This window comes from Grampus griseus (genome assembly GCF_964374135.1).
Source record: "Grampus griseus genome assembly, chromosome: 17".
Taxonomy (NCBI): domain Eukaryota; kingdom Metazoa; phylum Chordata; class Mammalia; order Artiodactyla; family Delphinidae; genus Grampus; species Grampus griseus.
Window position 1 is genome coordinate 2,341,123 of NC_139011.1, and position 27,852 is coordinate 2,368,974.

The 27,852-nt window shown below is 64.2% G+C and overlaps 2 protein-coding genes across 4 annotated transcripts in view; one reads left to right on the forward strand and one right to left on the reverse strand.

Annotated features, from left to right (window-relative positions):
• LOC309835699 (maestro heat-like repeat family member 5) overlaps nucleotides 1–12,871 on the forward strand; it is a gene marked incomplete at both ends in the record, with an annotated part of 46,972 nt that extends 34,101 nt beyond the window's left edge. Inside the window, 11 exon segments of the mRNA XM_082675310.1 lie at nucleotides 5,402–5,483; nucleotides 5,489–5,538; nucleotides 6,008–6,122; nucleotides 6,795–6,902; nucleotides 6,906–6,938; nucleotides 10,541–10,579; nucleotides 10,581–10,718; nucleotides 11,279–11,484; nucleotides 11,963–12,339; nucleotides 12,547–12,587; nucleotides 12,740–12,871. Of these exon segments, the coding sequence (XP_082531436.1) occupies nucleotides 5,402–5,483; nucleotides 5,489–5,538; nucleotides 6,008–6,122; nucleotides 6,795–6,902; nucleotides 6,906–6,938; nucleotides 10,541–10,579; nucleotides 10,581–10,718; nucleotides 11,279–11,484; nucleotides 11,963–12,339; nucleotides 12,547–12,587; nucleotides 12,740–12,871 (1,321 nt within the window).
• A 2,570-nt stretch (nucleotides 12,872–15,441) lies between these two features.
• The window catches only part of PTP4A3 (protein tyrosine phosphatase 4A3), a 34,670-nt gene continuing 22,259 nt past the window's right edge, over nucleotides 15,442–27,852 (reverse strand). For 2 of the 3 annotated variants that reach the window (XM_082675095.1, XM_082675094.1), the window contains exons 2-6: nucleotides 21,951–22,884; nucleotides 19,841–19,933; nucleotides 18,495–18,625; nucleotides 17,799–17,873; nucleotides 15,442–16,087 (exon numbers count right to left, since the gene is read on the reverse strand). In XM_082675095.1, the coding sequence (XP_082531221.1) occupies nucleotides 15,970–16,087; nucleotides 17,799–17,873; nucleotides 18,495–18,625; nucleotides 19,841–19,933; nucleotides 21,951–22,055 (522 nt within the window). In that variant the 5' untranslated portion in view covers nucleotides 22,056–22,884 and the 3' untranslated portion in view covers nucleotides 15,442–15,969. Of the gene's footprint in view, nucleotides 16,088–17,798; nucleotides 17,874–18,494; nucleotides 18,626–19,840; nucleotides 19,934–21,950; nucleotides 22,885–25,512; nucleotides 25,633–27,852 lie in introns of those variants that run through there. The other variant, XM_082675093.1, reaches the window with a different exon arrangement.

The following is a 27,852-nucleotide window of genomic DNA, read 5'->3' on the forward strand; positions in this document are numbered from 1 at the left end:
CAGAGTCCTCTGAGCCCACTCAGCCAGGGTCAGATGGGACTGGTGTGGCCTCCCCAATGCTCAAGGGCAGCCCCCCTGGGGTGTCTCTGAAAGCTGGGGGTTGCAGCTCATCAAACCCCCCAACTATGCCCTCCCCGCCCACACCCCATCATTCCAGGGTCCCTCCTGCCCCTCCAGCCCCTTCCACCCAGCACTCAGGCCCAAAGACACCTAGCAAAGAAAACAAGAGGGCCGTCATGGTCACTGACACTGGAGAGCCCCGGTGCCCCCTGCCTCCCCCAGTCTTGCAGGGCCATGCTTCCCCTCGACCAGGCTTAGGAGGAAGCAGCCACGGCAGGCTTCCAGGAGGAAGCGGCTGTAGGGCGAGCCCTAAAGGCTGAGCGGGAAAAGGCCAGGTGAGGAGGCCAGAGGCCGGAGAGGAGGCTTCCTCTGAGCCACACAGAATGTCTGTGCGTTGCTGAGCTAGAGCCCACAGAACGGCAGGGATGCCTGCCCAGCCACCACTCGGCCCCGCAGGCAGACGCCCTCCGGGTTCCCTTGCACAGGGCGCCGGACCCTGGCACGTTTTCGCTCTGATGCGCTGGACCGTTGCCAGCCTCCCCCCACCCTGCTCCTGACCGGTGTGGACTGGCCCCCTGTGGGAGGGTCATGGCCCGGGCCGGCGGGCTTGCCTTCCTCTGCACTGCGGCGTATCTGGAGAAATCCATTAAGCGAGCCTTTAAACGCCGCAGGGCGACCTCTTTTCATTTGTTGGTATTATGATGAGCTTCACACAAGCTGTCAGCTTTAACAGCTCTCCCCAAGACACTCACTGAAAAAAACTGTCACTTCTCTCATATTGCTTCTGAATTGGAATGTGCACCAAGTTCCTTTTTTATTCAAATCAACCATGCAAAATGCATGAATCTTCCCTAATAAGCTGTTAAAGAGTTCTCCTTCCAGAAACAGGAGGGTTAGGAGAAAGCTATGATGAACTGCCTGGTCCATCAGCTTCCCTCCCCCGCCCCATGAGGTCCAGCCTCCCCTTCTCCCCCTTACCACCCCCCCACTGCCCTCCACCCCTAAGTCAGGTCAGACCTCGCCTGTGCTCAGAACCCTCCCTGCTTCCTCCCCCTTTAACTTTGAGAAGGGCCCAACCCTTCCAGTGGCCCACTGGTCCTTCCTCATCTGGGTGCCTGTCTCCTCCAGGACCTCAGTTCCTGCCACAAGCCCCTACCATCCATGCACACCCTCTGCTCCAGCCTCAGCATCTTCCTGCCGTTTCTCAAACCCAGCACACTCCTGCCTCAGGACCTTTGCAGCTGCTGCGCCCTCTTCCTGGGGTGCTCTTCCCCCAGTAGCCTCACCTCCTGTGGTCTCTCAACCATCTTCTCTAAAACAGCAGCCCTCCTCCCTCCCTGCTGTGTTCTCCCCCAGCCCATCCCAGCTACAGCTGTCATCTGTGCCCCATATAATGGGGGCTCCGGGGAGCAGGGACATATGTCTGTCTCACACAGGGCTCCCCCAGAGAACAGGATGGCTGTCACCTCGCGGGGAGCACCAGGGGGCCTTCTGCTCAGGCTCAGCTGTGTCAAGATGCTCCAGCAGCCTCAGCCCTCCCCCCTCCCACCTCGCAGGTCCTGGCTTTTCTCTGGGCGGGTCCTCCCGGAAGAGAAGGGCGAGGCCCCAGCAACCACAGGACAGACTCCCATCCTGGGCATGTCTATTGGCTCTAATTGGCCCAGCTTAGTTCACAGGCCCACCCCTGAAACAACTGCCTTGGCCAGGGGCATGTGGGGCTCTGACTGACCAGGTCTGTCTCCCACACCTTCCCTGGAGCTGGGATGGGACTGGGCCCCTTGCCCAGAGGACAACGGCAATGCGGATACCACCCCAAGGGGCCCGAGAGCACAGCAGGCCAATCGGCAGTGATGTCCGCCAGCCATCAAGGACAGCGACGAGGTCAGCAGCCGCTCCCGGGCCTCAGAGGGCAGCACCGCCCAGGCGCGTCACTGTGGCCCCAGGTCTGACACTAGGTGGATGTGGTGGTACCGACAAGGGGGACGGGGGCCAAAGAGGAATCTGGGCACTCACTACCGAGAGGCCCACTGTCTTGTGGGTGCCCCCGGCAGCATGAGGGTGGCACGGGACACCTGTGGCAGCCACGCAAGTCTCAAGGCAGAGTCAGACCAGTCCTGGGCCTCTGAGGTTCCTGACGTCCTGCTAAGCTGTGCCGGCCCCTGGAAGCAACAGGTGAGGGTCTGGCAGGGCTTCCTGCCAGGCAAGGAGCAAGCGTGGACGGCCCTGCCTTGGGACTCTCCCTTTCCTTTGCATCTCTGATGAAAAAACCCCTTCTTTTAGAGACGTTTCCTGCTTTGGTTGGTTCTCAGCAAGGTCCTGCTCCAGGCAATGTCCACCCTGCCCCACAACGGACTTCTCATTCCTCTTGTTTCATCCATTATGGGCTGAATCTCTTTAACTCTAATGGGACATCTCATTTCTCTTCATTTCAAAGACACTCCCTTCATCCACTTATAGGTATAATCCAACATATTTTCCTTCTTGCCCTGGCTGCCAGGAAGCTCACATAAAATTAATGTTCAGTCATCTCTCACTGTGGCACGGGGGTGCTTCCTTTTGTTTCTCACTTCCTGATTAGTCCTCTTTTCGACTTAAAGCTTTAAGTTTAATTTAAAGCTCTTTTATTTAAAACACTGTTCGTAGTCCTGGGTTTTGGCAGTCGACAAGGAACAAATAAGCAGTTAATAATGATATGCTGTTTGGGGCCTGGATCTGAGATCTAAGATCTCCTCCTAACCCCACTGTGAGCACTCTGAGCTGGTCTCTCCATCTCATGGTCTTGGTTTCTTCTTCTGTGCGATGGGGTTGGTCCCTCCCCAGGTGTTGTGCGGGTCAGGCGCCGCAGAGGACTGGGTAGCCTCTATGCTAGGGTGACCCTATGCAAGTGACCAACACTTGGGGCCTCAGTTAAGGGTTAGATCATGACCCCAGCCCAAACGTCTTCTGTTCGATTTGCCCAGTTGGGGTGCCGTGGTCTCAGGCCCAAGGACCTCCTGATTCCTTGGACCCATGGGGGTTGTGACTTCCCAGGGGTTGAGCAGGGATTCCTGAGCAGGAAGGGACAGACGGGAAGGTTGGTGCTCTGCCCCGGTCTGGAGTCCCCACGGCCCTGCTCGGACCTGCCTCCTTCCCTGGCCCCTGGCCTCAGCCTCGGTCCCCCTCCCACTCTGTGCTCCCCACAGCTCTTGGTCGAAAAGAGGAGAGAAAGGACTAACGGCTTATGTATTATTTGGCCCACACTTGCTAAGCGTCCTGTGTGTCCTGCTCTCGTTATTTAATGAATACGGATGGCGTTTGCCATGTCACAGACCGTGCTCAGTCACCAGAGAGCCATGCCTGCACTCAGGAGCTCAGCCCCATGGAAATGCAGGTGGGGTCAAGTGACAGCCCCGTGATGCATGACACACCCTGGAGAGTGCCCTGAAGGAGAGGCACAGCCTCTGCAAAGGATGACTTTGGGGGGCGCCCCCTGCATGTGGCTCCCTGAGGACCCAGCCTCTGAGGACAGACCTGAATGATGGTTAGAGCTCGCTGGGTGGGGAAAGGAGGGCAGAGAGCCTTCCAGGCAGGGGTACCCCAAAGAGGAAGGGACAGGAAGGAGGTGACCCCACGGCTCAGCCCCAGAGCAGTGGGGAGCCACAGGGGGCTCCGTGCTGCAGAAATGACAGTATCCGGTCGGCACTGGGGCGACGTACAAAGATGAGAAGACAGAGCCGCCTCCTGCAGCTCACGTCAGATGGGGGGACACCAGGAGGGAAGGAAAGGGCCACGCTCCATCTCCTCATCCCCCCGGGACAACAGCGGTCCGTGTCCCGTGGCACTGGTGCACAGGAAGTCCTAGCCCTGTGTGAACCCCGCAGGCTCCCTGCACCCCTGCAGCCCGCCCTCCCTCACCTTCAGAGTCGCTCTGCGCCAGGCATCCCTGGGGCGAGGCTGAAGGAGAGCACGACTTCACCCCAGGAGGAAGGGAGGGGAGTCCTGCATGGCCGGGCTCGGACCCGAGCGCCTCCGTCTTCTGTCGGTCAAGGAGCTGCATGGATTTCAGGCAACAAGAGTCCCTGTGCATTGCCCGGGGTCCTGGGCTGGGGATGGCCTTAGGCTTTAGGGCCCCACAAGTGATGCTATTCACCCCGAGAGTCAGCAAGGGAGTCCCAAGAATGCCCAAATCAGCCAAACGCCATCTTTCCAGAAGCCCTGCTGTGGTGCAGGGACACAGCGACCGTGAGAGGAGATGCCCAACGTGCCCCAGGACCAGAAGCTTCCGAGAGTCATCACAGAGCAGACGAAATGCCAGTGTGCCCGGAGTCGCCTTCTCCTGCAACCGGCATCACTCTGGATGAGGCCAGTGACCCGGAAAATGCAGCCTCTTTTTAGCGGCACGGCTTGGGGGCAAGATGACAGGCCAGTTGACATTTGAGTCGGCCCCACTGGGGACTTTCACGGAGGGCATTTCATCCCTTCACATCTGGATTTGCAAATCTGATCAGAGCTGTGCCTGGTCCAAGCTGACAGCCTCGCTCTGGGGGCACTTACACGTCCAGGTGACACCACCAGGCGCGGGGTGGCTAGGCAGGGAGACGGGCCACCGAGCTATTCCCGGGCCCTCCGCCCGTGCACTGCCTGCAGGGCCCGGGGCAGCCCAGAGCCCATGGCTCGACACCACTGTGCAGGTCTGGAGCCCGCGGCCCCTGGCCAGGCTGTGCGACCCAGACGGGGCACGGGCAGCACAGTCCCTGACCCGCACCCCGTCCCGCCGTGCTCCGGGTCCAGCTCTTTCTTGAGTCCACGCAAGCATGCGGCCAGTGGACCTGGTTTCCCCGCATCCTCGGGAGCTGCAGGTGGACCCTCCTCCGGGCCCCCGTGACACACCCCCCCACTGTCCTCCTCCCGTGCCGGGACCCCTCTGCATTCTCAGCTCCACTTTTAAACGGCAGTGTCCATCGAGGCTCTGCTGGGGCCCCCTCCACCCTGCAACTGGGGAAACCACCTGTCCCCGGTGTCCCCTAGCTCTCTCTCTGCAGCCCTGTCCCCTCAGCCCCAGCCCTGGAAAGCCAGCTGTGGGCACCTCACACTGACCATGTGCCAAACCTGTCTCGAGCTTCCCCCTGGACCCGCCCCTCCCAGGAGGCCCCCTCCAGTCTCCGGCTCCACCACCGGGCGCACACCATCCCATGCCCCGACATCTCTGTTGAAGGAGGCCGGGAACGAGCTGCCCCCGGGAGGCCCCAGTGCTGCCGGGCCCTGAGTGCAGACGGGAACCACAAGGCACCTTTCCACCTGCGACGGCTGGGCACCCTCCCCAAGGGCGAGGCTGGCTGGGGACCCCTCTGCGCTGCCGCAGCACGTCGCTGGAGGCGCTGAAGAGCCTGCTGCCCGCCACCGGGCACTGGCAGGACTTCGCCCACCTGGAGCTGCAGGGAGCCTGGGACTCTTCGCCACCACCCACACCGACCCGCAGGGCATGGGCCTCCTCTCCAGGTAGGGGCGGGGTGGGGCCAGGGGAAGGGGAGTGCCCGGGTCACCCCTGCCCAGAAGGCTAGGCTGTGGACTTCCGTACCTCCAGGGCCTGCCTGCGAGCACAGCCCCACGGACTCACGCGTGCGCACGCAGGGCACGGAAAGCACGGGCGCCCCGCCCCCGTCTCACGCGCACACGCTGGAAACCTAGGATGCAGGCGTCTTCCCCCAGCCCCTTCCGCGGCCTGAGGCCTCCTAGGGGACAAGGGCCAAATCTGCTCCCCTGTCCATCCCATGCTCAGCCCAGGCCTGGCAGCCAGTGGGCGGCCAGTGGGTGCAAAGGGAGCAGGAAACGGTCGAAGAGAGATGTGCCCACCCACGCTCAGCAACACCTCTGGCCGCCTGGCCCCTGGGTTGGGGTGTGTGGGGAGGGGGACACGGGGCTGTGTCCGCAAGCCCAAGCCCTGCCCCTGCCCTTCGCCTGTGCCCAGGGCCATGGTGCAGAGCCGCTGCAAGCAAGTCGCGGCGCTGATCACCCAGCTGCTACCCAGCCTGCAGAGCCAGGAGCAGCGGGGGAGGAAGGCAGCCATCGTCCTCCTCACGGGGACCTGCGTGCGGCGAGGGGAGCCCCTCAGAGACAGCCTGAGCCCCTTGTCCGGCTGCCTCAGCCGCCGCCAGAACCACACCAGGACCTCACCTACCCGACAAACCCCTCACACCCCTCCTTCCCGCTTCCAGCTCCTTGGGGCCCGCGGTCGGGGGCTTCTGGCTGGGTCCGCACCTCCCAGCGCCCCCTCAGCCTGCAGCCTGGGGGGACTGTCTTTCCACGCACCCTGCTCCCTGACGACTCGAGGTCCCACCCCTGGGACCGTGAAGCCAAAAGGGCAGTGAAAGAGCAGAAGGAGACCCCAATCAAAGCCTGTGCTTCTCCCACCCCACCCCGCTCGAGGAAGGTCTGGGCCTCCCTCCACGGGGCTTTGTCCCCAAGGGCCCCACGAGCCAGGCTGCTGATGTACGCTGCTCCCAGCCTCACTGTGTGACCTCAGACAAGGACCTTTCCCCCTCTGGGCTTCAGTCTCCCCAGCTATACATTGAAGAATCGAACCAGCTTCGAGGTGGGTTTCAAATACCCATTAACCAAGATACCCGGAAGGAGCAGGTCAGCGCCCCTCTCGAAACCGCCTGCCAGGCCCTGGTCCTACAGCCCTGCTCCCAGACACAGATGAGGCCCCTAGGAGAGGGTGCCAGGACTGACCCGCCTGCCCCGGGGCCACCCAGCTCCTCTACAGCCCTGCCCTGCTGGAGGTGCTCCCCAAACAGGCCGCCCTGACCATGCTGGCCCAAAGCCTCAGGGACCCCAGCCCTGAGGTCTGCGTGCGGAGCCTGTAGGTCCTGGGAAACATCCTCTTCCACCCAGAGAAGGTAAGAGGGTGAGGGGAGCCGTGGCTGGAGCAACCCCCAGAGCGGCCAGGTGTGCGGGGTGCAGACAAGGTCCCCTGGGTTGGAATCCCGGCTCTAGGGACACAAAATCACCTTTCTGGGGCTCGGTTTCCTCACTTGCAGAATGGCGCTGGTGACGGCCTCTTGGCGGGGCCGCGGGAGGGGTGCAGCGTCTACTCCCGAAGGACGCTGCCTCCACCACACCCGTGAATAGGCGGACACTCCTGCAGACCTCCAAGCACCTAGGAGGAGCCCCCCAGGTGGCACCCCAAGGCTGGCCCGCAGACAGGAGCCTCCCCTGAGAATCGTATGGGCGGGTACCCTCGGTCATTGCAGACTCAGCCTCACTCCCTCCCGATTGCCCCCATCACCGTGCAACCCACATCCCATAATGAATGAACAGCTGGAACATCGCCGAAGAGGCGGAAGGGAAGGCCCGCAATGCTGCCTTAGGGGGTCTGGCCGTTCCACCTACAGCCCCCCAGCTCATCCACCTACCTACCCACTCATCCATTCATAAAGTCAGCCATTCATCCCTCCATCCCTCCATCCATCCATCCATCCACCCACTCATCCATCCACCCATCCACTTGTTCCTTGGGTCCTTCGTTTATGAGTCATTCTTTTATTATTTCTTTCATTCATTCATTTCACTCAATCAGTTATTCACCTTTGCTTTGTCACTCATTCATTCATTCTGTCAGTGGTCAGCCATCCAGACACCTGTCCCCAGGTGTTCTCCCAGACAGGCAATCAGTAGGAAGTGTCCATGTGCTTCCTCTCTACCCCGCACTGAGTGTGGACCTGCAGGAACAGAGAAGACAGAGCAGAGGGGGCTACCAGACCAGGACGGCCAGGGCTAGGGAGGGCGGATGGTTCCAGAGGGGGCGTGCAGCCACAGCAGGGCTGGGGGAGACAACACACCCTGAGCCCCTCGGCCAAGGAGACCTGCTTCTGTGGGGACACGTTGAACGGGGCAGGGATGGAGTGGGCCCCAGGGCTGAGGGAGGGGCTGCAGTCGCTGCCCTAGACGCCAGAGAGGCCCCCTCCGCTGGGGCCCATGAGAACAAATGGCCCCGCAGGACTGTCCACTTCTGTCTACCGTCAAACACAAATCGCACTAACTGGGTGCCGGTGTGTGCACTGGGAGACCGGAGAGTAGCTACACGCAAAAGACACAAACCGGCCGCTTACACACGGTAGAAGTGCATTTCTCTCCCGCCGCTGTGGCTGTCCTGCTCTGCACTCCCCAGGGGAGCAGGCTCCTCGTTTGCTGTGCTCCATTCTGGGTGCTGCCCTCCTCTGCAGGGCCTGGGCGGCCACCACCATGCCCACTCCAGCCAGCAGGCACACCCTGCCCCTTGAGGCGCGACCTGCAAGTTGATCACTCACTCCTGCTCCAGTGGTCACGCGAGGAGGCCAGGGAAGTCCACCCCTGCCACAAAGGGGTCCTCTTACCAGGGAACAAGGGGCCAGCTCGGCAGGCGGAAGGAGGGCCCCCTCCACCAATCCCACTGCTCCCCTCGGGGGAGGGGATCCAGACAACTAGGTTAAAAACTACTCGACAGTCACAGGACAATCACATGGAAAATCTGCGTGCTGCTTTCAGGACCGGCGCCCAGCCATGTTCGTCCTTGTTAGAAATTCTATTTTGCTTTTAGAAGATGCTACCAATGTCATGCCTACATATTAATGAAATAATTCAACTGAAAACGCTGCAAATGTGGCCATCGAAGGAAGGCAGACACGCTCCAGTTAGCATGCCTCCCACCCACAGCCGACCTGAAACCATTCCCGTTCAGGTCACCTGTGACCTCCCCACAGTGGACCCGTCAGCACACGTGACTGGGTGACCTTCCGTCCGCTTGGCCCCAGGACCCCTCCCTCACTTGGTTTTCCTCCCACGTCGAAGGTGGTGTCTTGTCATCTTCACCGGTTCTTCCTCCTGTTCTTGGACCCCTTCCCGCCGTTCTCCTTGGTCTACAATTGCTCCCTTGGTGGTATCCTCCAATCTTTATGTACCGCCTATAGGCCAATTGCTCCCAAACCTGTATCCCAAACGCGGACCTGAACTCCAGCCTCGACCCTCAAACTGCTTGGATTCTAGCAGCATCTCAAACTCAACCTGTGCACAACGGACCCCTCACCCTAAACAGGCTCCTCCTGCAGCCCCCATCTCAGGTGATGGGGGCTCCACCCGTCCAGTTGCTCCAGCCCCAAACAGTAAGGTCGTTCAGCCAATCAACAAACCCCACAAACACCCAGGCGTGCTCCTGCCTCAGGGCCTTTGCACTTGCTGCTCCTTCTGCTGGAAAGCTCTTCCAGCACCTCTTTGTAAGAATTTGCTCAGCTGTCACCTTCTCAGTAACAAATGCTCTGATCCTACTTAAAATTAAAACTTTAGGGACTTCCCTGGTGGTCCATTGGTTAAGAATCCGCTTTTCAATACGATCTCTGGTCGGGGATCTAAGATCCCACATGCTGTGCAGCACAGCCAAAAAATAAACAAACAAACAAACAAATACATAATTAATTAAATAATTTTTTAAAAATCTTCATAACCACCACCTCTGCTGGTACCTCCACCCCAGTCGGTCCCACCCCTGCCCTACTGTATCATACCACTCGTCATTGACTGACACACGCCATGTTGTGTGTTTAACTTTGGGTCCTTCCCGTTAGAATCCATTCTGCCCGTCCAGTCCACTGCCAGACCTGGGTCCCAGCACCCTGGCTGCACCCAGTTGGTGCTCAGAAAGTGTTTGTCACTGAAATGAATTTAATACTGTAAAACTAAACACAGCTGAGGAAGCCAATGAAGTTGCCTAAAACTTGCTTAAAGGTGGTAAAATCAGCCTAGTTTGCACAAGTCATCGATAAGGGGCTTGATGGCGGGAAACATCCATTTGCTGACATGTCCCTTTCTGACATGTCCATCCAGACAATTCATGAGCACCCTGCACACAAGAGGAGCAGAAAGAATTGGCTGAAAATGAACTTAGCTTTTTCTTTTGAAGTAACGTAAACATGGGAAATGGTCATTGCAACATAGAAGCCACCACTGGTGCACCCAGCTCCCCAGGATGTGAGTCGCCAGCGACCTCAGTGTGTGCCCACCTGACCAAATTTGTCTCCTCCAGCCCCCCAGGCCCTCTCTGACCCATGGGGAGACCAGGAATGGGGGTAAAGGCAGGGTGGGACGGAGGAAGGGAAGGGTGGTCTCCAGGACTTGGTGGGGGCCCTCTGGCCAGCACGGGGCCAGACAGGAAGGACCTGGGAGCCAACTAGCCCGGGGCTAATGCTCCCCTAACCCCAGGAGGACCCCCAGTGGCTCAGAGAGGAGAAGCCTGTCCGCAGTCTGTCCACAGCTCCCAGAGGACAGACCAGGGCTCGGAGCTCATTTCCCTCATGGGCAGAGCCAGGGCGGGATCCAGCAGGGTGCAGGGAACTGCAGGTGCCCAGGCCTGGATGGGGGTCTGGGAAGGGCAGAGTCTGTGTTGGCTCTGGGTCTACCCGGCAGGGCTGGGGTGCGGGGTGTGTGCAGAGGCAGGGGTCCCACTGCCCACTGTCCCCACCTCCCCGAGGGACGCCTGCTCCGTGGACTGCTGCCGCCCTTCCTCGACGGGCTTCTTCCACAGCAGCGAGCCGGTGGTGGTGCGCGTCATGGGCACCGTGACGGACGTGCTGCACCGCCTGGGCGCACACAGCACAAAGGCCCAGAGCCTCGGCATCGCCATCAACGCCCACTCCTTCTCCAACGACGTGAGTGTGCCCAGGGAGGGGCGAGTGCCCCCATCTCATGCCCTTCCTGTGCCTCCCCCGCTCCCTTCCTCGAAGGCGGGGAGGACCCCAGGCCACGGTCCAGCTGGGGCAGGGAGGTGGAGGTCCAGGGCAGCTCCCTGGGTGTGCACCGGCGCAGGTGGACCAGCCGGGAAGCCACCAGGTGGCGCTCGCCCCTCTCCATGGGGCTGAACTAGCACCGACATCCAGTCTCTCCAACCCCACCTGTCTTCACCTTCCTGACCTGTCAGCACGTTTGCAATGGCAGATTTTCCTTCACTGGGAAATTAGAGGGATAAGCCCCGCCCCCCCAGCTGCATTCATGACACTCGGGTTGTCAGGATGTGATTGTGAGCGTGAGAGAGAAACGATTTCAGGTCCCTGAGGATGGCCTGTGACCCTCCCCAGGAGCCCTGTCCCTGAGAGCCCTGAGCCCAGGTGAAAGGGTCCCACTGAGGGGACTGAGCCCCGTCCCCACCACGGAGCGGAGGGTCAGGAGCCCCAGGCAGGTCTGGCTCTGGCCCTGAGCCTCTGCCTTGCAGGAGCGGGATGGAGTCCAGGCAGCGGCCATGGCACTGTTCGGGGAGCTGGTGGCGTCAATGACAGGCAGAAAGCTAAGGGGCCTGAGAACCCAGGTGCACCAGAGCATGGTGGCCCTGCTCCTGCACCTGAAGGACAGCTGCCGGGCCGTCGTCACAGTCAGTGCCTCCCGATGGGCCTTCGCCTTGGCGGGGCTGGGGACCCACGGGTAGCAGGGGGCAGGGGACTGGGGGTCTGTAGATGGCAGGGGGTGCTCCCTGGGACAACAGGTTTGGCCCCCTCCTTGGTTTCCCTGCCCCTCCCCATGTGCACACACGTGCACTCACACACACGTGCAAACACGTGGCCGTGCCGTCTGTGGTCAGGACGCTGTCTGTCCTGCTCACTGCTGTGTCCCCAGCGCCTGGCCTGCAGTCGGGGCTCAGGTTGTTCGTTGAACTTGCTGAGATATGGGCTGAGCCCTACTGTGTGCCAGCCCGTGCCCCACGCCAGGCCACTAAGACGCAGCTTGGCCTTCCTGGAGCTCCCAGAGGCCAGGGAGATGGACAATAGCGGCCAGTGTCCCAGCCAATAGGGGCTGAGCGGGGCCTGGTGCCACGGCCAGGGAGGTGGGCGGGCTGAGCGCAGCCTCACAGGCAGCGGGAAGGAGCCCAGGAGGGGCCGCGCCCACGCTGCGGCTTCCTCAGACCCTACCCCAGCCCGGGCCCTCCCCTGCGGTCCCCCCAGCAGGCCAAGCTCGCCTTCCAAAGCGGTGCGGCTGCGGCACGCCCTCTCCTGCATGCTGGCCTGGGGGGCGAGCCTCGGCGCCAGCCACTTCCTCTGGAGCTGCCTGGTTCAGGGCCGCAGCGGGGGATGGGAGGGGAGGGGGGCCAGGAGCCGGGCTCCCCGGGGCTGGGGCTCCGGTCCATGCTCTGCGGGCCCAGCCCTCTGGCCCCAGCGAGTGGCAGGCGTGCTCCCCAGATGAGCCACAGCCAGGAGGGGCTCAGCACCCCCTTGGCACAGGCCCTCGGCTGCCTGCACAGCCACCGTCGGCACATCGAGACCTGGGCAGCGCTCTTTGTGGGTGAGCGGGGCCGGGCTCGCGGACCCCCGGGCCTGCCCCGCCTGAGCGCCCTGAGCTCACCCGCCCGCCCGGCGCCTGCCTCGCCACTGCAGCTGGAGCTCGAGGGCCACTGGCAAGAGGAAAGGCGGCGAGGGGGCGAGGCCTCAGAGGGTCAGGAGCGGGTCCGAGCCCCTTCCACCGGCCAGCGTGCTCCTGGCTGTCACACAGGTTATACCATCTGCCACCACCCCCAGGCCGTGTCCCAGATGGTCACGCGGGGCTGAGAGGGGGTGGGGAAGGGGAGCACCCAGGCCCGGAAGGCCCAGGAGGTGGGGTCTGGGTGCCAACCTGCCCCCCGCACCCCAGGTGGGAACGAGGGCGCTGCCCTGTCAGGGCGGGGCTGTGGGCAGACGGACCGCAGGGGGCACCTCTGACTTCTCCCTCCTCTCCTGGAGCTTTTGAGGATCTTAAGAATGACCCAGAGCCCAGCATCCAAGAACCTGCCACCAGGCAGTCCTCCTTCCTTCAGCAGGTGGCAGCCGGAGCGCGCTGACGTCCAGCCGTCCTCCCTCACCTTCCTGCTCACCCACCCCCAGCCCCGGGCCCACCGTGTCAGGCAGCCCTGCTCTGTCCACACAGCGCTTGGCTGCATAACATTTTTCCATTTGAAAGAAAGATCTAGATTCAACAAAGATGTGTCACACCTGTACGCTGCCTGCCCACCATTCCGTGGGTCCCCAGGGGAACCAGGCAAGCCCCAGGGGACACTGGCAGGCCTGGGTGAGGCCGGGGAGACCGTGTCCCCCAGAGACAAACTGGGAAGTCTGTGCAGCGCCCTGCAAATGACAACCCCTCCCCTCATGGAGATCAGGTGGGCTCCCCTTGGCCAGAGCCCAAGCCATGGCCTGCCAGTGTCCTGGGCGCTGGGAGGGCACTCCCAGGGCGGCCTTGGCCCTCGGGGCTCACTGCTGAGTGCAGCCATTCACCGAGGCACTCCAACGGCATTCAGCTTGTCTCTGGTTTAGAGCTCCGTAGTCACGGGCAGTGCTGACGGTGGGCAAGAGGCCCCGTGGCTGGTCTCCCTCAGCTCCTGCGACTCAAGGTCTCTCTCCACCCCCATCTCTAGCCTCCTGAATCCAGTCAGGGCTGGCACCCGGGGTTGGCAGCGGAACCAGCCTGGCCCAGAGGCAGACCTTCCTGGTGGGCCTGGCCCATCCTGGATGAGCTGTATGGCCTTAGGCGAGGGTCTCAGCTCTCTGAGTCTCAGCTGTCCCATCTGTAAAATGGGTAGTAAGACCTTCCTCCAAGACCCCTTGGAGGGCCGAGTCTAGAAAGGGTCCCCCGACTCCCAGGGAGCCCCTGGAGACCCACCTGTCCTTCCCCTCCCAGTCTTGGTCTTTCCACTTGTGCAATGGGCAGGTGGGCCCTTTCCCTGCCTGTGAGACCCTCCCTCGCCAGAGTCCTCCCTAGGGCCTCCCCCCAGGGTGTCTCTCTCGGGACCCCAGCCGGCCGCCCTCCAACAGGAGGTCCAGCCCAGCCCAGCCTGCCCCCTGCTTTCCCCCACCACCACCCCCCGTGCCCTTCCTGACCCTCCCCACTCCGCCCAGACAGAGCTTCCACCTGGAGCGCCTTGGCCACATCCCCAGCCTCGACACCTCCACAAGCCCCATCCCTCGAGGGCCTGCCAAACAAGGCCCCCTGCCCCTCGTCAGCCCCTCCTGAGGCCGGGCACCCCCCTAGCCGGCTCACCACCCCCCTTAGACTGTGAGCCCCTCGGGGCAGGGATGGGGCTGCACACGGCTGGCACCCAGGAGACCCCAAAACCTGGATGGTGGGTTGAAAAAATACAGCAACTTCATGGACACGCCCCAGATTCACTTGTGTTCTTGGGTGCGTTTGGGGAAAGGAGGAAATAACTCTTGGTAGAGCTGGCGGCCCCTCTCCACCTGGAAGCCCCGTCTCCCCGTCTGTGCATCTCTGAACAGGGCACCTGAGGAGGAGCTCTGGGTGGGTTTGCCTTTTCACGACTCTCCATCTTGTCCACGGACCTCCGCGGGTGCCCCCCCATCTCTCCTCCGCTGCAACCCCCTGCCTGGGGGGGAGGGGTGCACTCCTTCAGGACCAAGAGGCCTGAGGGGGAGGGTCCCCTCGGTCCAGCTGGTGGGTAGGAGTGCCATCTCTCCTGAAACGGGGGGACTTCCCTGGTTTCACCCAGCACTTGCCCCCTGGCCACCTCCGGGCAGTGGGCAGGCAGGCCTCCCGCACATCCCTCCACCCGGCCACAGTTCACCCTCCCTCTGGGAAGTCTGGTTTAGTAAAAGCTTAGAGCTGGGTGGGCCTGGACCCAACAGGTTCCTGGAGCCAATGGTGACCGGGCAAGCCCCCAGGGGAACTGAGACAGGAGAAGTCTGAAGTGGTGGGAGCCCAGTCCTGGCCAGCAGGGCGGGGGGCTCTAGACCCGGGCTCACGGGAGGTGCCCCATTAACCGTACCAGCAGCAACAGTTCACCGTCAGGCTGGCCAAGGCAGACCAGGGGCGGGGAGACAGGGCCTGTGACCTGGTGGGTGGGCCACCCTCCCACCTGGGGAAGGTGCAGCCCACCCGACCCAGGGAGGGGCCGGCCCCCAGCCCTGCGAGAGCTGAGAGCTGCACATGGGGAGGCTGGGAGCAGGGCAACCCATGCCCCCAGGCAGACCCTGCCCCTCCCACACACACTCTGACCTATCACGGCAGGCCCAGTCGGCCACCATCACCCGCTCCCTGCTCTGGGCCTCTAAGGACACCTGGTGGGGGCAGCGCAGCCATCCCACTGGACACAAGCCCTGAGGAATTACCAAATGACCCACCCTGTCCTGCACAGGAGCAATGCCGGTGACCCGGCCTTGAAACAGCACCATGGCAACTGGGCAGAGCCCGCTCAGGCCACAGCCCTTGCTCTGGTCTATCTGGGATGGCCCCTGCCCCTAAGCCAGGGAGCGCAAGGACCCGGCGTGGACGCCAGGGGGCGCCCCAGCACAGCCGGCCAGAGGGGCTGCCGGCCCCGTCCTGTTCAGGGGCCTTCCCGGGGCCCCGCCTGCCCACTCGAGGCCGCCTGGCCCCCACCAAACACACACAGCCACAGGGTCCGGTTTTATTGCCTTATTGCCTTCGAGTGTCCAGAACATCTGACCGCCCCAGACCAAATAATTTAAGGTGCCTCACCTCAGGGTGAGGGGCTGCAGAGGAGGAGCCGGGCCCAGTGGGTAAAAACTACACCAGCCCCCAAACCAACGGGCCAAAGAGGAGAGCCGCCCAGGGGCAGGGGCAGGGCACTGGCAGGAGAGCCAGGGACACAGGGTGAGGGGGAGATTAGGGGGAATTAAGCCTCAGAGGAACAGAAGGAGCCGAGGGCGCAGACAGAGACACACGGGGCACGGAGGACGAGACAGACGCGGACATGTAGACAAAAGGAAGGATGGGCCAGACAGTGGTGCGAGCACACACACACACACCTGCACGCGCGTGTGGACAGAAGCGCAGGGGGACGGTGACAGGAGACAGCAAAGGGCGCGTGGGGCGGGCCGGACCGTTGGTGGCGGGTGTGCTGAGGCATCTGGAGAGGAGGGAGACGGAGCCCCGCTGAGCCCGAGGCCAGGGCGCCAGGGTCCTGAGCTACATGACACAGCACTTGGTCTTGTGCGCGTGCGGGTCCTTGAACCGCAGTCTCTGCTTGGGCCGGTATTTTTCCAGGTAGGTGAGCTGTTTGCTGTTGATCGCTCCACGCCGCTTCCTGGGCAGACGGAACAGGGAGGATCAGGCGGGACCCGGGCTCGGCCACCTGCCCTGCCCCAGGGCCTCGAGGCACCAGAGTCCAGTGGGGCTGGAGCGGGTCCTCGTAGCCAGCAGAGCCCGTCCCGCCTCTAGGCCTTTCCCCGGGCTGCTCCTGCGGCCAGAATCACCCTTCCCCCATCACCTGCAGTCACCGCTGCGGGCCTTCGACTCACCTGGCTATCACCTCCTCCAGGCTGGCTCCCTGACCCCACCCACGAGGTCCCCGTGTCTACCTGGGTACCACCTCACCCCCAGGCCCTGGGACCCCAGAGGCCGCAGGGGTGGAGCCTGAGCATTCCGGCTGGCCGGGGCGGGGGGAGTACAGGAGGGGGGAGGTGGACCTCAGGTGCCCAGGTGTGAGGGCACCTAGGGCTGCCCACCGGACGCTTCTGGAGGCCATCTGTCCCCACCCGCCCGTGACCTCAGACGTGGCCACAGACTTGCTCTGGCCAAGGAAACGTGAGCGGGGGAGGTGCAAGCCTGTGCTTCTGAGTCACCGGGTTGGGCCCAGCCCCCAATCACGGGCCTCGGGCCTCAAGCTGGGGAACCACCAACGAGGTGGGTGCAGGAAGGGCTCCGGTGAAGGCCCGGCCCTCGCCCTGGTGCCCCTTGGATCTGCAGAGCTGCACACAGGCTCACGGAGAGAAACAGCGTGTGCCTGTGTGTGCGCGCGTGTGTGAAGGAGTGCCGGGCTCCCGAGGAGGCCTGAGCTCCCACGGGTGCACGCAGGCCTGGCTGTCTGGCTGGTAAACAAGCCTGCCTCTGGGAGAAAGGTGGCTGTGCCCTGGGAGCCGCCACTGGGGGAGCAGCACAAGAACACACACAGGCACAGAGCGTGCGTGTCTCTCACACACACACACGCACGCACGCACACGGCGGCTGGGCTGGGGGCGGGGGCAGGCCCAGTGCAGGCCCAGGTCCTCTGCCATCCGCCCCACTGTCCCTGCTGACACCCCAAGACCCTGCACCACCAGGGCTCTTTTCCCGGGAGCAGTGGTAGAGACAGGAGCCCCCCACCCGAGGAGGGGGAGGGGGGAGACCCCTGTGGGGGCTGAGAAGCTGGGGCAGAGGCCCCAGGGGCCAGGGCTTCGGAAGGGCAGCTCTGAAAGACCGCCGTGCGTCAGTCGTCCCTGGGGTGTTGGGGAAGGTGGGCAGGTGCCACAGGAGGTTCCTTTCACAGAGGGGCTGGGCTGGATGGCTTCTGGGGGTCCTTCCTCTCCCAGGTAAGGAGAATGACACCCCTCATCAGGAGTGCTGGAGGCTTAAAGAGCTGTTTGCCGCAACTCCCTACGCGGGCCTGCTCGTTACTCAGCGCAGCCCAGCCTGTCTGGACTGCCCCGCGCCCCAGGCTGAGGGAGCCGCAGGCCACGGAGGTGGGACCAGCCAGGCCCTCACTGGAGCCTCTCCTCACTCATACCTCCCAGCCAGGGGAGAAGGCCACACTCAGACACCAGTCCTCAGTCAGGGCCAGGCGGCCTGAGCGGTACGTTGGTACCACAAAAGGAGGCTGCACTGGACCGGGGGATGCCTCAGAGGACACCCCGGGGCCAGGGGTCAGGAGTGTCCACTGGCAGGGCACTGGGCCCTGCGGGGCGGGGAGCACAGGATAAGGGCCCCCTCAACCCGGACCCCTGAGCGCTCACCACCGCCCTCCCCCACCGGCCACTCACTGTCGGATGAACTGGATGGCGTCCTCGTACTTCATCCCACTCTCGATGAGGGCCAGAGCCACGAGGACCGGAGCCCTAGAGCGGACGGCAGAACGAAATCACATCCGAGCCTCTACTCCCAAGCCCTCCCCTGACAGGCCACCTACTGAAGACACAGAGCAATGCCTTCCCCCTTGGGGCCTGAGGGCTGCTCAGACTCCCCCAGTGCCCTGCCCTGCCCTGTGGAGGGCACAGGCTCCTCCCGACCCTGCTGTGTGACCTCAGGTGAGCCAGGCAACCTCTCTGTGCCTCAGACTCCTTGTGTGTAAATATGTTGGCGGGAAGGTTGAAGGAGGGAGAGTAAAGCGCTGGGCTTAGGTCTGGCTGTGGATAAGAGATTGACTCTTGGCTATCAACCCCACTCAGCCAGTCCCTCTGCAAACGGGGATTCCACCGCCTGGGTCCGTCAGTGAAACCCAGGCTTTCTGCTGGGGGCCGGGCCTTTGTGCCTGGAGAGGGGCGGGGCTGGCAGCTCCTTCCTGCTCAAGTGCACAGTGCCAACCACAGCAGGAGGGAGCAGGGTCAGACTCTGGGAAGGACTTCCTCCCCGCCCAGGTCTGGGAACTTCCAAGAAAGGAGGTCAGCACCCACATCCGAGAGGGAGCCAGGCCACAGGGTCCCCAGGTTCAAGCCGGCTGCCCCGCCCCGCCAGCTCACCGTCCCAGGCCGGCCACGCAGTGCACAGCCACGCAGCTGCCGGGGTCGTCACAGAACTTGGTCTTCAGCAGGCTCAGCCAGTCCTCCACCACTCTGCCGGGCGGAGGCGCCCCGTCGTCAAACGGCCAGTCCTGCGGAAGGAAGCAGCCCGTGAGGGCCCTCCACACCTGAAGGTGGGCTGAGGGGCACAGGCTGGCCTGCCCACGGGCTCTCGGGAAGCACAGAGGATGTCGGGAGCCCACGAGGTGAGGGCCAGGGCACAGGGCCAGGGAGCTCCCCACTGCGAGGCTCCTCTTCATCCTCTCCGCTCCCTCAGCTGCCCTCTCCTCCAGGAAGCCTCCCCGGAACACCCTGCTCTTTTCTTCAAGGAGCCCCGGGAGCCCTACCCCCCTCCCCATCAGCCCACACTGCGATTCTGGGGTCAAAGCCTGACCCTCACCCAGCCTGAGAGGTTCTGGGTCAGGAGGCCCAAGGGGTCTGGCCCACAAACATGGTGACATGTGCCTGTCTGTGTCCCCAGCCCCCAGCACAGCTGTACAGAGCAGGCCGGGCCCAGTGAGGATGGAAGCACTTAAGTCCCAGTGGAGCAGACTTAGTGCCGTTGAGTGCATCCACATGTGCCCACCAAGGCTAGGCCCCGGGTCACCTAATCCTGTTGCCGGACTCCAGATTCAGCAACCCCTGGAGGAAACCGGTCTGCCTGGCGGCTGTAAGTCTAACTCAGATCCTTCCTGCTGCAGTGAGAGGGGTGTGAAAGGCTGCGGGCTCCCTGTGCCACGGGTCGCTTTACCACGTTCACCTGGTGCCTTTCAAGCACCCACGCTCTACAGGTGAGGAAACTGGGGTCACTCAGCGGGGAAGGGGCAGAGGCGGGACTCAGGCAGGCCCGTCGGACCCTGAGGCTCCGACCCTGCCACCACTCTCACCACGGTCGCCTGGCTCGGCGTCCTCCCCAGAGGGCTGGCCCCAGGGCTCTGGTCGAGGCACCGGGAAACCCGTGGCCCATCCCACAGGGCCTGCCGCCTAGACGCAGGTCCCCAGCACCGGGGACCAAGGAAACAGCCCCCAGGGTCCCTCCCCACCGCCTCGGTAGAGCTTCCCCAGGGGCCCGCCAGGTGCCCCCAGCCCACCCTCCCGGAGGCACCCACTGCCTGGCGACAGGGCCCCGAACGCCAGGCAGGGAGACAGAGGTGCGCCCCTGAGGCAGCCCAGACCCTTAGAGGTGAGGCCCGGGCACGAACACGGCGAGGGGGGCGCAGCAGGGTGCACGCGGAGAGGCCACGCGTGCCTGCTTCCTGGTGCGGCGCCCCAGCCCCCTGCAGCCCCGCCCCACGCGGCAGCCTCACCACGACGGTGATGCCGTCCTTCTCCAGCGGGGCCTTGTCGTAGGTCACTTCGCACACACGCACCACGGTGGTGGCCCCATACTTCTTCAGGTCCTGGCAGGGGAAGGAAGGCAGGGCTGAGCCGGGACTGCGGGGCTCAGGGCTGGGGACCCCCTGATTGGGCAGAAAGGTGACACCCAGCGTGAATCACCAGTGGCTCACTGACTTTCAGGCTCAGTGACTTGCCGAGGGTGGGACAGTCTTTCCTGATGCTCCTGGGGCAACTGTCCCTGGGCCCACCCAGCAGCAGGGAGGGTGTCCCCACCGACCCTCCTTGCCATCGTGGCTACCCAGCCAGGAGCCAGCTTCCTAGCACTACCTCCCTCCTCTCGGGTGCTCAGGGCCCCAGATCACATCAGCAATTTCCAGGCAAAGATCCTGGGTCCCCAGGCAGGGACAGGACACCACCAGCCCACACACGAGCCCCTGCACGGTGCCTGCGCTGGGCAGCCCTCCCAGCCAGGGTTGCAGGGACAAGTCCAGTCAAGGGGCACAGCCAGACCCCGAACCGGGGCTTTCAGAGTCTCGGCGGGGCAGGCCTCGGGGCGGGGAGGGCAGGCGCCTGCCCAGATGGCAGCCAGGAGGGAGCCAGGCCCTGCACACCAGCGGGAAAGCCCCGGGCTGCCAGGGAGAAGGTCACAGCCAGGCGTAGGGATATTTATACGCTGGGGCGGAGGGCTCCACTCCACGGGGTCCACGTGCCGGGGCTGCACCCACCCCGACCTGCTCCCAGCAGCTATTTTAGGAGCAGTGAGGAACCAGCTGCTGGACCTTGCTCATCATGCGACGGGGACACTGGACCCAGTGAGGACAGCACAGAGCTATTCTGAGAATGCGGGGAGCAGGGGGCGGTGGTGCAGGGCTCTGAGGCCAAAGGGGTACCTCAGATCCCTCTGTGCCTGCAGCCGAGGGTGCTTCCACCCAGCCCAGGGCTGGGCCCTGACCCTCATCACAGACTGAGCGCTGCCCCCGGTCACACACTGAGCCCTGCCTCTAGTGACAGACTGAGCTCTGACCCTGCTCCCACACTGAGTCCTGACCCTCCAACACACACTGAGCCCTAATCCTGGTCACACCCAGCCCTGACCCTAATCACAGGCTATACGGGGGGCAGCCCTCCCCTACAGGGTCCCACCTCAACATCCAGGGTCCAGGTCCCCCAGTGGCAGGGTGCCCACTGCCTCTCTCTACGGAGTTGCTGAAGTCCCCTCGTGCCCAGGCCCCTGTTCAACCATGACAAGAGCTCAAGGGAGCTTATCTCATGTTGCAGAGGGGATGGCTGGAGGTCTGAGGCCACAAAGGCCCTGCACACAGCCACAGGCTCTGCAAACAGGAAGGGGCACTACAGAGGCCAGTCTCCCGCAGGGGCCACGTGGAGAGCCGCAGGCTCTGCAGACACACCTGGCCCCATCTGCTGCGGCCACGAGCAGCGCACACCTCAACCTGCTGGCTCCCAGGGTCCGGCGGTCACTCTCTCCCGGGGCCACCTCAGACTCCCGCCCAGCCCCTCCTCACACAGATATCTGTGGCCTGAAGCCCGCAGCCGGCCTGTTCCAACCCAAGGACTCCCCCACCGCCACTCCCCACCCACCACTCCCCCACAGGTGGGCTTCCTGTGGCCTGGGCTGGCCGTGCAGCTGGCCTTCGCGCCCTGCGACCACCTGTGTCCAGGCTGTTGAAGCAGCCAGTCCTCACGTGGGGGACCTTCCCTCCTCCTTCGCTCAGCCTCCGCACAGAGGCCAAACAGCCAGCAAAGGCTCGGGACTGCGCCGGCCACAGGTGACGTCCCGAGGAGGCGAGGCCCGTTTCTCCTCCTGCCTCAGAACCTGCCTCTGTTCGTGCAGCGTGCACTCCCGCTGCCCACCCTGCAGGCCCCATTGGGCCCAGCGGATACCCCCGCAGTCCTCACACCAGCTCTGCGGGAAGGACACCCTCGGGTGCCCCCCGGGGACCCTGTAACCAGGCTGGCAGCTCCACTCCCAAGGGCAGTCCCTGGGCCGACAGCTTTGCGTCTCACCCTGCGGCCCTCGGGAGGCCCCCGGCCGCGCGGCCGGGCGTGCTGGACACTCACCGCGATGAAGCTGCTGAGGGTGGCGTTGGTGGGGTTGTGCGTGATGAGGAAGCGCATGTTCTTGTAGCTGACCTCCACGGGGGCCGGCCGGTTCATCCGCGCCATGGCTGCACCCCGAAGGCGGGGCGGCGCCCGGGACGGGGCTGCAGGCAGGGTCGGGGACGCGGGTGGGAGAAGGCCCCAGCAGCCCCCCAGAACCCAAGGAGAACGAGATCCCTGTGCTTGTCCAAGAGAGAGAAAATGCTTCTTTAAAAACCTGCCCCCCAACACCGCGCACAAATATTGTGCAAATACTTGGGAGGGGGGAGGATGCTGCCCGGATTAACGGGTGGATAATTAAAAAAGAAAACCCAAATCTTTAAAAAACGAAAGGAACGAAAGAGCCCCCCGGAAGTAAAACGAACCAGTCCAAGCTCCTGTCTCTCGGAGCTGGATAATTACAAGGGGGCAAAAGCAAAAATAACGACAACCAAAAACAGTCAGCAAAGAAATCTTTAAGAAGCCCAAAGTGAGTCCGGCCGCTGCGGCCGTGGCCAGCGCTGTCCTGTCGCTGGGGACGCCCCGTCTGCATCCGTGGACAGGTCGACGGCCGCCTTCACTCAAAGGCCCCAAACCCCCAAGGACCAAAGGAAGAATGAACTCGAACTGAACCAACGGGGCGGCCTTGGGGTGGGAGCAGGCGGCTGTGACACGGGGCCTCCGTCACGTTACCCCATCGGGGTACGGCGAGTCCTGGAAGGGGGCAGGGGGCTCAGGCGGCAGAGCCGGCCCCGGGCCGGGCGGCGGGGGCCATGGGCGGGCGAGGGCAATGGTGAGGGCCGGAGGCGTGGGGTCTCAGCAGCAGGCGCGGCAGCAATGCTGGCCGCAGCGGCGCTCAGAGTGGCCCTCTGAGGCTCTCTCCATAAATCCCGGGCTGGTCAGCAGCAGGCAGCGTCTGGGGAGGAGGGGAGAAGAAGAAATGAAAAGGGAAGGGGTCCCCGGGCGCCCCACCTCCCAGGAGGGGTCCCGGCCAGTGCTTCTCCCGGGCCCTGCTACAAGGCCGCGCCGAGCGAGCCACCCTCCCTGGGCCTTGGTTTCCCCATCTGGGAGCACAAGGAAGGACGGCTCCTGCTAGGGCTGACCCAGGGCCCTGAGGTGACAGGACAGCCACCAGGACAGGGCAGAGAGGGACAGAGGGAGGGACACACCCCTCCCCCGGGAGCGTGCTGAACCCCGACCCACGGATTTCAGGGCAGTCTGTGGTAACAGAGGCCCAGCCCCCATCCCCTGAGCCCGGGCACCCCAGGATGTCCACCCCCGCCCCGGGACAGTCACCCCCTCCTCTGCAGAACGCCGGCCTCTGTGGCATTTCCAAGCCCACACTGCTCTGGGCCAGCCGGTCCTCCGGGAAAGGGGCTCAGGTGCAGAGGCCCAGGCGCCAGAGCACAGTGGGCTGAGGGTGTGGCAGCCTCACTCACAGCCACGCACCACCTTACGCATCTCTCAAGGGCTCCCCAGGGAAACCTCCGGCTCTGGTCAGCCTCTGCCCTGGGCCACCGTCCACCACTCGCCCACAGGGCTGGCCACGCACCAGAGGTAAACAAGCGGCTCTGCCCTCCAGCAGCTCGGAGAAGCGGGGACAGACCACAGGGGCCAAATGGCCAGGATCGGCCACCGTGCTTGCCAAGATGGTAACAGTGCAGGTGGCCAGGAGTGGGGTCCCGCTGTGACAGGGCCTCAAGGAGGGATGCTGCTGGGCCACAGAGACGGCCATCAAGCACCTCATGCCTGTCTCTCACTCTCTAGGCCCCAAAGGGCCAGGGCCAGGGGCCTCAGCAGGAGCACCCAGCCAGCCTCACTCCCACCCGCACAGACGGGCTGGGAGGACTTGGGCACATCACTGGCCTCAGTTTCCCCATCTGTACAGTGAGGGGCCAAACGAGATGCTGTCAAGGTCCCTCCGGCACAACCCAGTGGTCAGCAGACGCCCCTGGCCACGGGGCTTGGCCCAATCCCACCTGCTCACCCGGCAGGTCCTCCATCCCCCGCGGCAGACAACTCTTACCTCTGCCCCGCCCAGCACCCCGTTCCCCAGCTGCCCACCAGGCCGGCTGGGCCCCTGGAACCTCAACCTGGGTGCAGACAGGGCCCGCAGCTGGGACCCAGACGCGGTGGAGGGCCTCCAGCGCCGCTCCCAGGCTCACACTCTGCTCCGTGCCTTGTCTAGGAGGGTTATGCAGGCATCCCCGGGGAGGGGGCAAAAGACAGGGAGAAGGGATCCCGCACCCCCCCAGAGCAAGCTTCGCTCCCAGTACAGGCAAGGAAGGAGCCAGCCGCGGGCGCCCTGAGCAGCACACAAACACCTGCCCCTCCTGGGCTGCGGGCTGTTCCTGTGTGCGTGCGTGTTTACCAGGAAGCCACAGGACTACAGGCCTCTCCAAGGGCCTGACCCGCCACCTCACCGCGCATAGCTGCTGGACACCTGGGGAGACCCCGGGGGCAAGGGCACATGGCCTGGCTCTTCTGCCAGTGTCCCTGGACGGCCCTCAGAGCTGAGGGCCCAGAGCCACACCACACTGCTGCCCACGTGAGCCTCAAGGGTCACCCGTCGGCAGGGGTCAGGGGGCCCGGCCCTAGCTAGAATGGGGTCAGGGTCTGGGCCAAGGTTGAACCAAGATCACTGCCCAGGCCGGGTCGGGCTCTAGCCACACACCCCACTTGTCTCCTCCATGTCTAGGGCCCACACCCCCAGGTGAGAGCAAAGCAGTGAAAGCCCCCTTTCCTGCCCCAGGCAGCCAGGCCTGCGGCTCAACCAGGCCTGTGGCCTCCCCCCAGGGAGGGGCCCTCCCTCCTAACCACACCCCTCGGTGAGGTCACTGAGCAGGCCCCCAGGCAGGGCTGACCCAAGTCCACCAGCCACTGCTCCTGGCCGCCACCCCCCATGATGCGGGAGCCCTTCTGGGAGCCCAAGGCCCCTCCCTCTGGCCTTCCTACCACCGGCCCCACGTCACTGCTGGGCTGGGGCCCCAGCGGCCTCCACCCGGGCCGGCTCTGAGCCCTCTGCTATTTCCAGGCCCGTTAGGGGAGGCCCCATCCTGGCCCCTGTTTGCAGATGAACAAACCAGCCAGGGAGAGCTGGAGGGCCTTCTCTGGGCCCCGGGAAGTGCTCCCCGCGGGCGTTCTCAATCTCAAGTCCAGGAGGCTCATTCCCGGTGGCACAGCTGGTTGAGAAGCTGGAGTTTGCAGAGGGCTTCAGAGAGCGCCAGCCTCTCTGCACCCCGGACCCTGTATGATACTGGGGGGAGGCTGGGGGACCACGGCTCAGTGGGGCCCCAGGAGAGCTAAGGAGAGGGGGGGTTATGGGAGCACCGTGGGCGGGGCTGGGACCAGTGGGCTGGCGCCGTGGGCGCAGGCATCCTGTCCCGCGGTGTTCGAGCAGCAGGGCGAGGGGGCGGGGGGGAGACGGGCGGGGAGGGGGGGGAAGACGGGCGGGGGAGGCTGGTTCCGAGGGATACGGCCCCCTCCCCGGGGCGGGGCTGGGGTCCTCCCGGCAGGGCCCCCGCCCTAGCGCGCCCCGGCTCACCGGCGCGCAGGCGTCCCGCCTCCACCGCCTCCATTCGCGCGAGGCCGGGCAGGGCCAGGACGCGGTGGGTGAGACCCAGTGCGCGGGGCGCGCCGGCCTCCCCACGGATGCTCCGCGGCCAGGCTGCCGGGGGGCTATTTATAGCGCCCAGGCATCACGTGGGCGGCGTGGCCGGTGACCGGCGAGCGACCCGGCTTGTAGTGGCTCCCACACCTGCCGCCTAAATATAACCACTACCCGGCCCCGCGCAGGGGCAAACAAAGGGGCGGCGGAGGGCCGAGCCGGGAGAGGAAACGCCGCGGAGGAAAGGGAAACGCAAGGGCGGGGGCGCTGCTCGCGCACCCCGCCTTCCTCCCGCCGGGCTCGGCGCCCTCCTGAACCCTCTGGGGCTCCCCATGGCCTTCCTTCTCCAAGGAAGGATTCGCTCTGCGGAGAGGGGGCGGCGCCAGGTCGTGAGGAGCTCAGCATGGAGCCAGGCTCCTGGCGGGACCGCAGCAGAGGCCAAGGCCCAGAGGGCGAGCTCCCTACGTTGCAAATGGGAAGGAGGGTGCCTGTGGCCCAGGTGGGTTCCCGAGGGTGACACCCACAGGATGGTGGCCCACCACCTGGTCTGGCCCTGAAGCCCTCCTGCTCCAGCCTCAGACCCGGGGGCCCCTCCACTGTGTGCCCCCTTCGTGGCCCTGGCAGCTCCTGCCAGACGCTGCTGTCCCTCACTGAATCCTCACCACACCCCTGAGCGGGCGCTGGCACCCCGCCCCCCCCCGCCCCCCCCCGCGTAGGCAGGTGAGGAAACCGAAGCACCCGGACACACAGGGAGCGGTCTCCACATCCCGGCTCATCCTCCAATGCTCAGTGCAGACGCCCCCTCCCCAGAAGGCCCTCTGTGATGGGAAGCCCTCCCTGGGTCTGGGCCTGCCCCGCCCAGCAGGGTCCTGGCTTCACCTCCTGGAAGCACCATGTCAGGAACACGAATGCTCCCCAGCCTGTGAGCCCCGAGAGTGCAGCCTGGCGCCGCAGTCAACCCTGTACCTGCCCCGGCCCCGGCGGAGGCCCTCGGAAGGGGGTGGAGCAGGGTGGGGAGAGCCCCCAGCACACAGGGTCCCCAGAGGCCTTGCCTCGCTGGGAACCCGGCTCTGAGCCCAGCTCCCAGACAGCCAGCCTGGCCCCTGCAATCATCGGTCAGCACCGCAGGGGCGGGGTGGGAGGAACTGGCCAGGGGCCCAGCCCAGGGCACGGCCCCCTCCCAGGCTCTCCCCACACACATACCCACAGAGTGTCAGCCATGCCGGGACCCGCACTCTTCCCACCCTCAGCCGGGCAAGCAGGCAGAGGAGGTGAGGATAGGACAGCTGTGTACGGGGCAGGAAGGCCCGCCGGAGCCCCTCCCAGCCTAGCCAGGTGGCCTGCCCACCGGCTCACAGCAAGGGCTCCTCCACCCGGAACCAAGGTGGGCTCGGGCCAGAACTCCCAGTCCAGTGCTCTTAGGTCCCCACTTCCAGCAGCCTCTTCCTAAAGGCCAGCTGTGGGAGCTCAGGGCCCCACCACTCTCCCACCTGGACCACTTTCTGAGAGTCTGTCCCCTCAGACACCATGCTGGACACTGCGTCCCATGAACAAGACACGTCGGCCACACTGTATTAATAAAACAGCAGCTCAGAGGGTTCGAGGGGCTTTGCCCAAGGAAACAGAAGAACCAAAGCTGGACCGTTTTGCTGGGCCCCAGAGACCCTGCTCATCCTGACCCTGGCCCTCTGGGAGAGAGGAGCCCTGGGCAAGCTGCTTCTGCCGCCCCACACTGCATCCTCGTCCGTGCAAGGTGAGAGGTCCCACCAAGCTCTGTGCCACTGCACCCAGGACCCAGAGCCCACCGTGCTGCCGAGGCTGCAAACCTGTCCACCCTCGCCTGGGGCACCTGCTGCAGCTGGCACAGTCCCAAGCCCTTCAGAGAAATCTATTTTTATCAAGGCAGGAGCCGTTCCTGGAACCCTCCCAGATGAGCCCAAGTCCACACGCTGCTCGGGGGCCAGGAGGGGAGACCCCACAGGCCGAGTCCATGCTGATCCCCCAAGAAACCTTCCCAGAACCCTCCTGCCTCTGGACCCGTGGCACCAAGGGTCCAGCCCTATCGCTGACCAAGCTCCACCGCCTCCTCTCCCACCCACCCCACCTCCCTGCAGCCACACACCCTTCGGAGCAGAGAGTCCTGGCCCCAGGGTAGGTGTGTCCTGAAGGAGGAGGGGTTCAGAGGCTGTCCACTCCACCCACCTCCAGCACAAGGCCTGGCACCAGGAGGGCTCCGTACTTGTTGTGGAAGGAACAAGTGACCCAACGTTCTGGGCA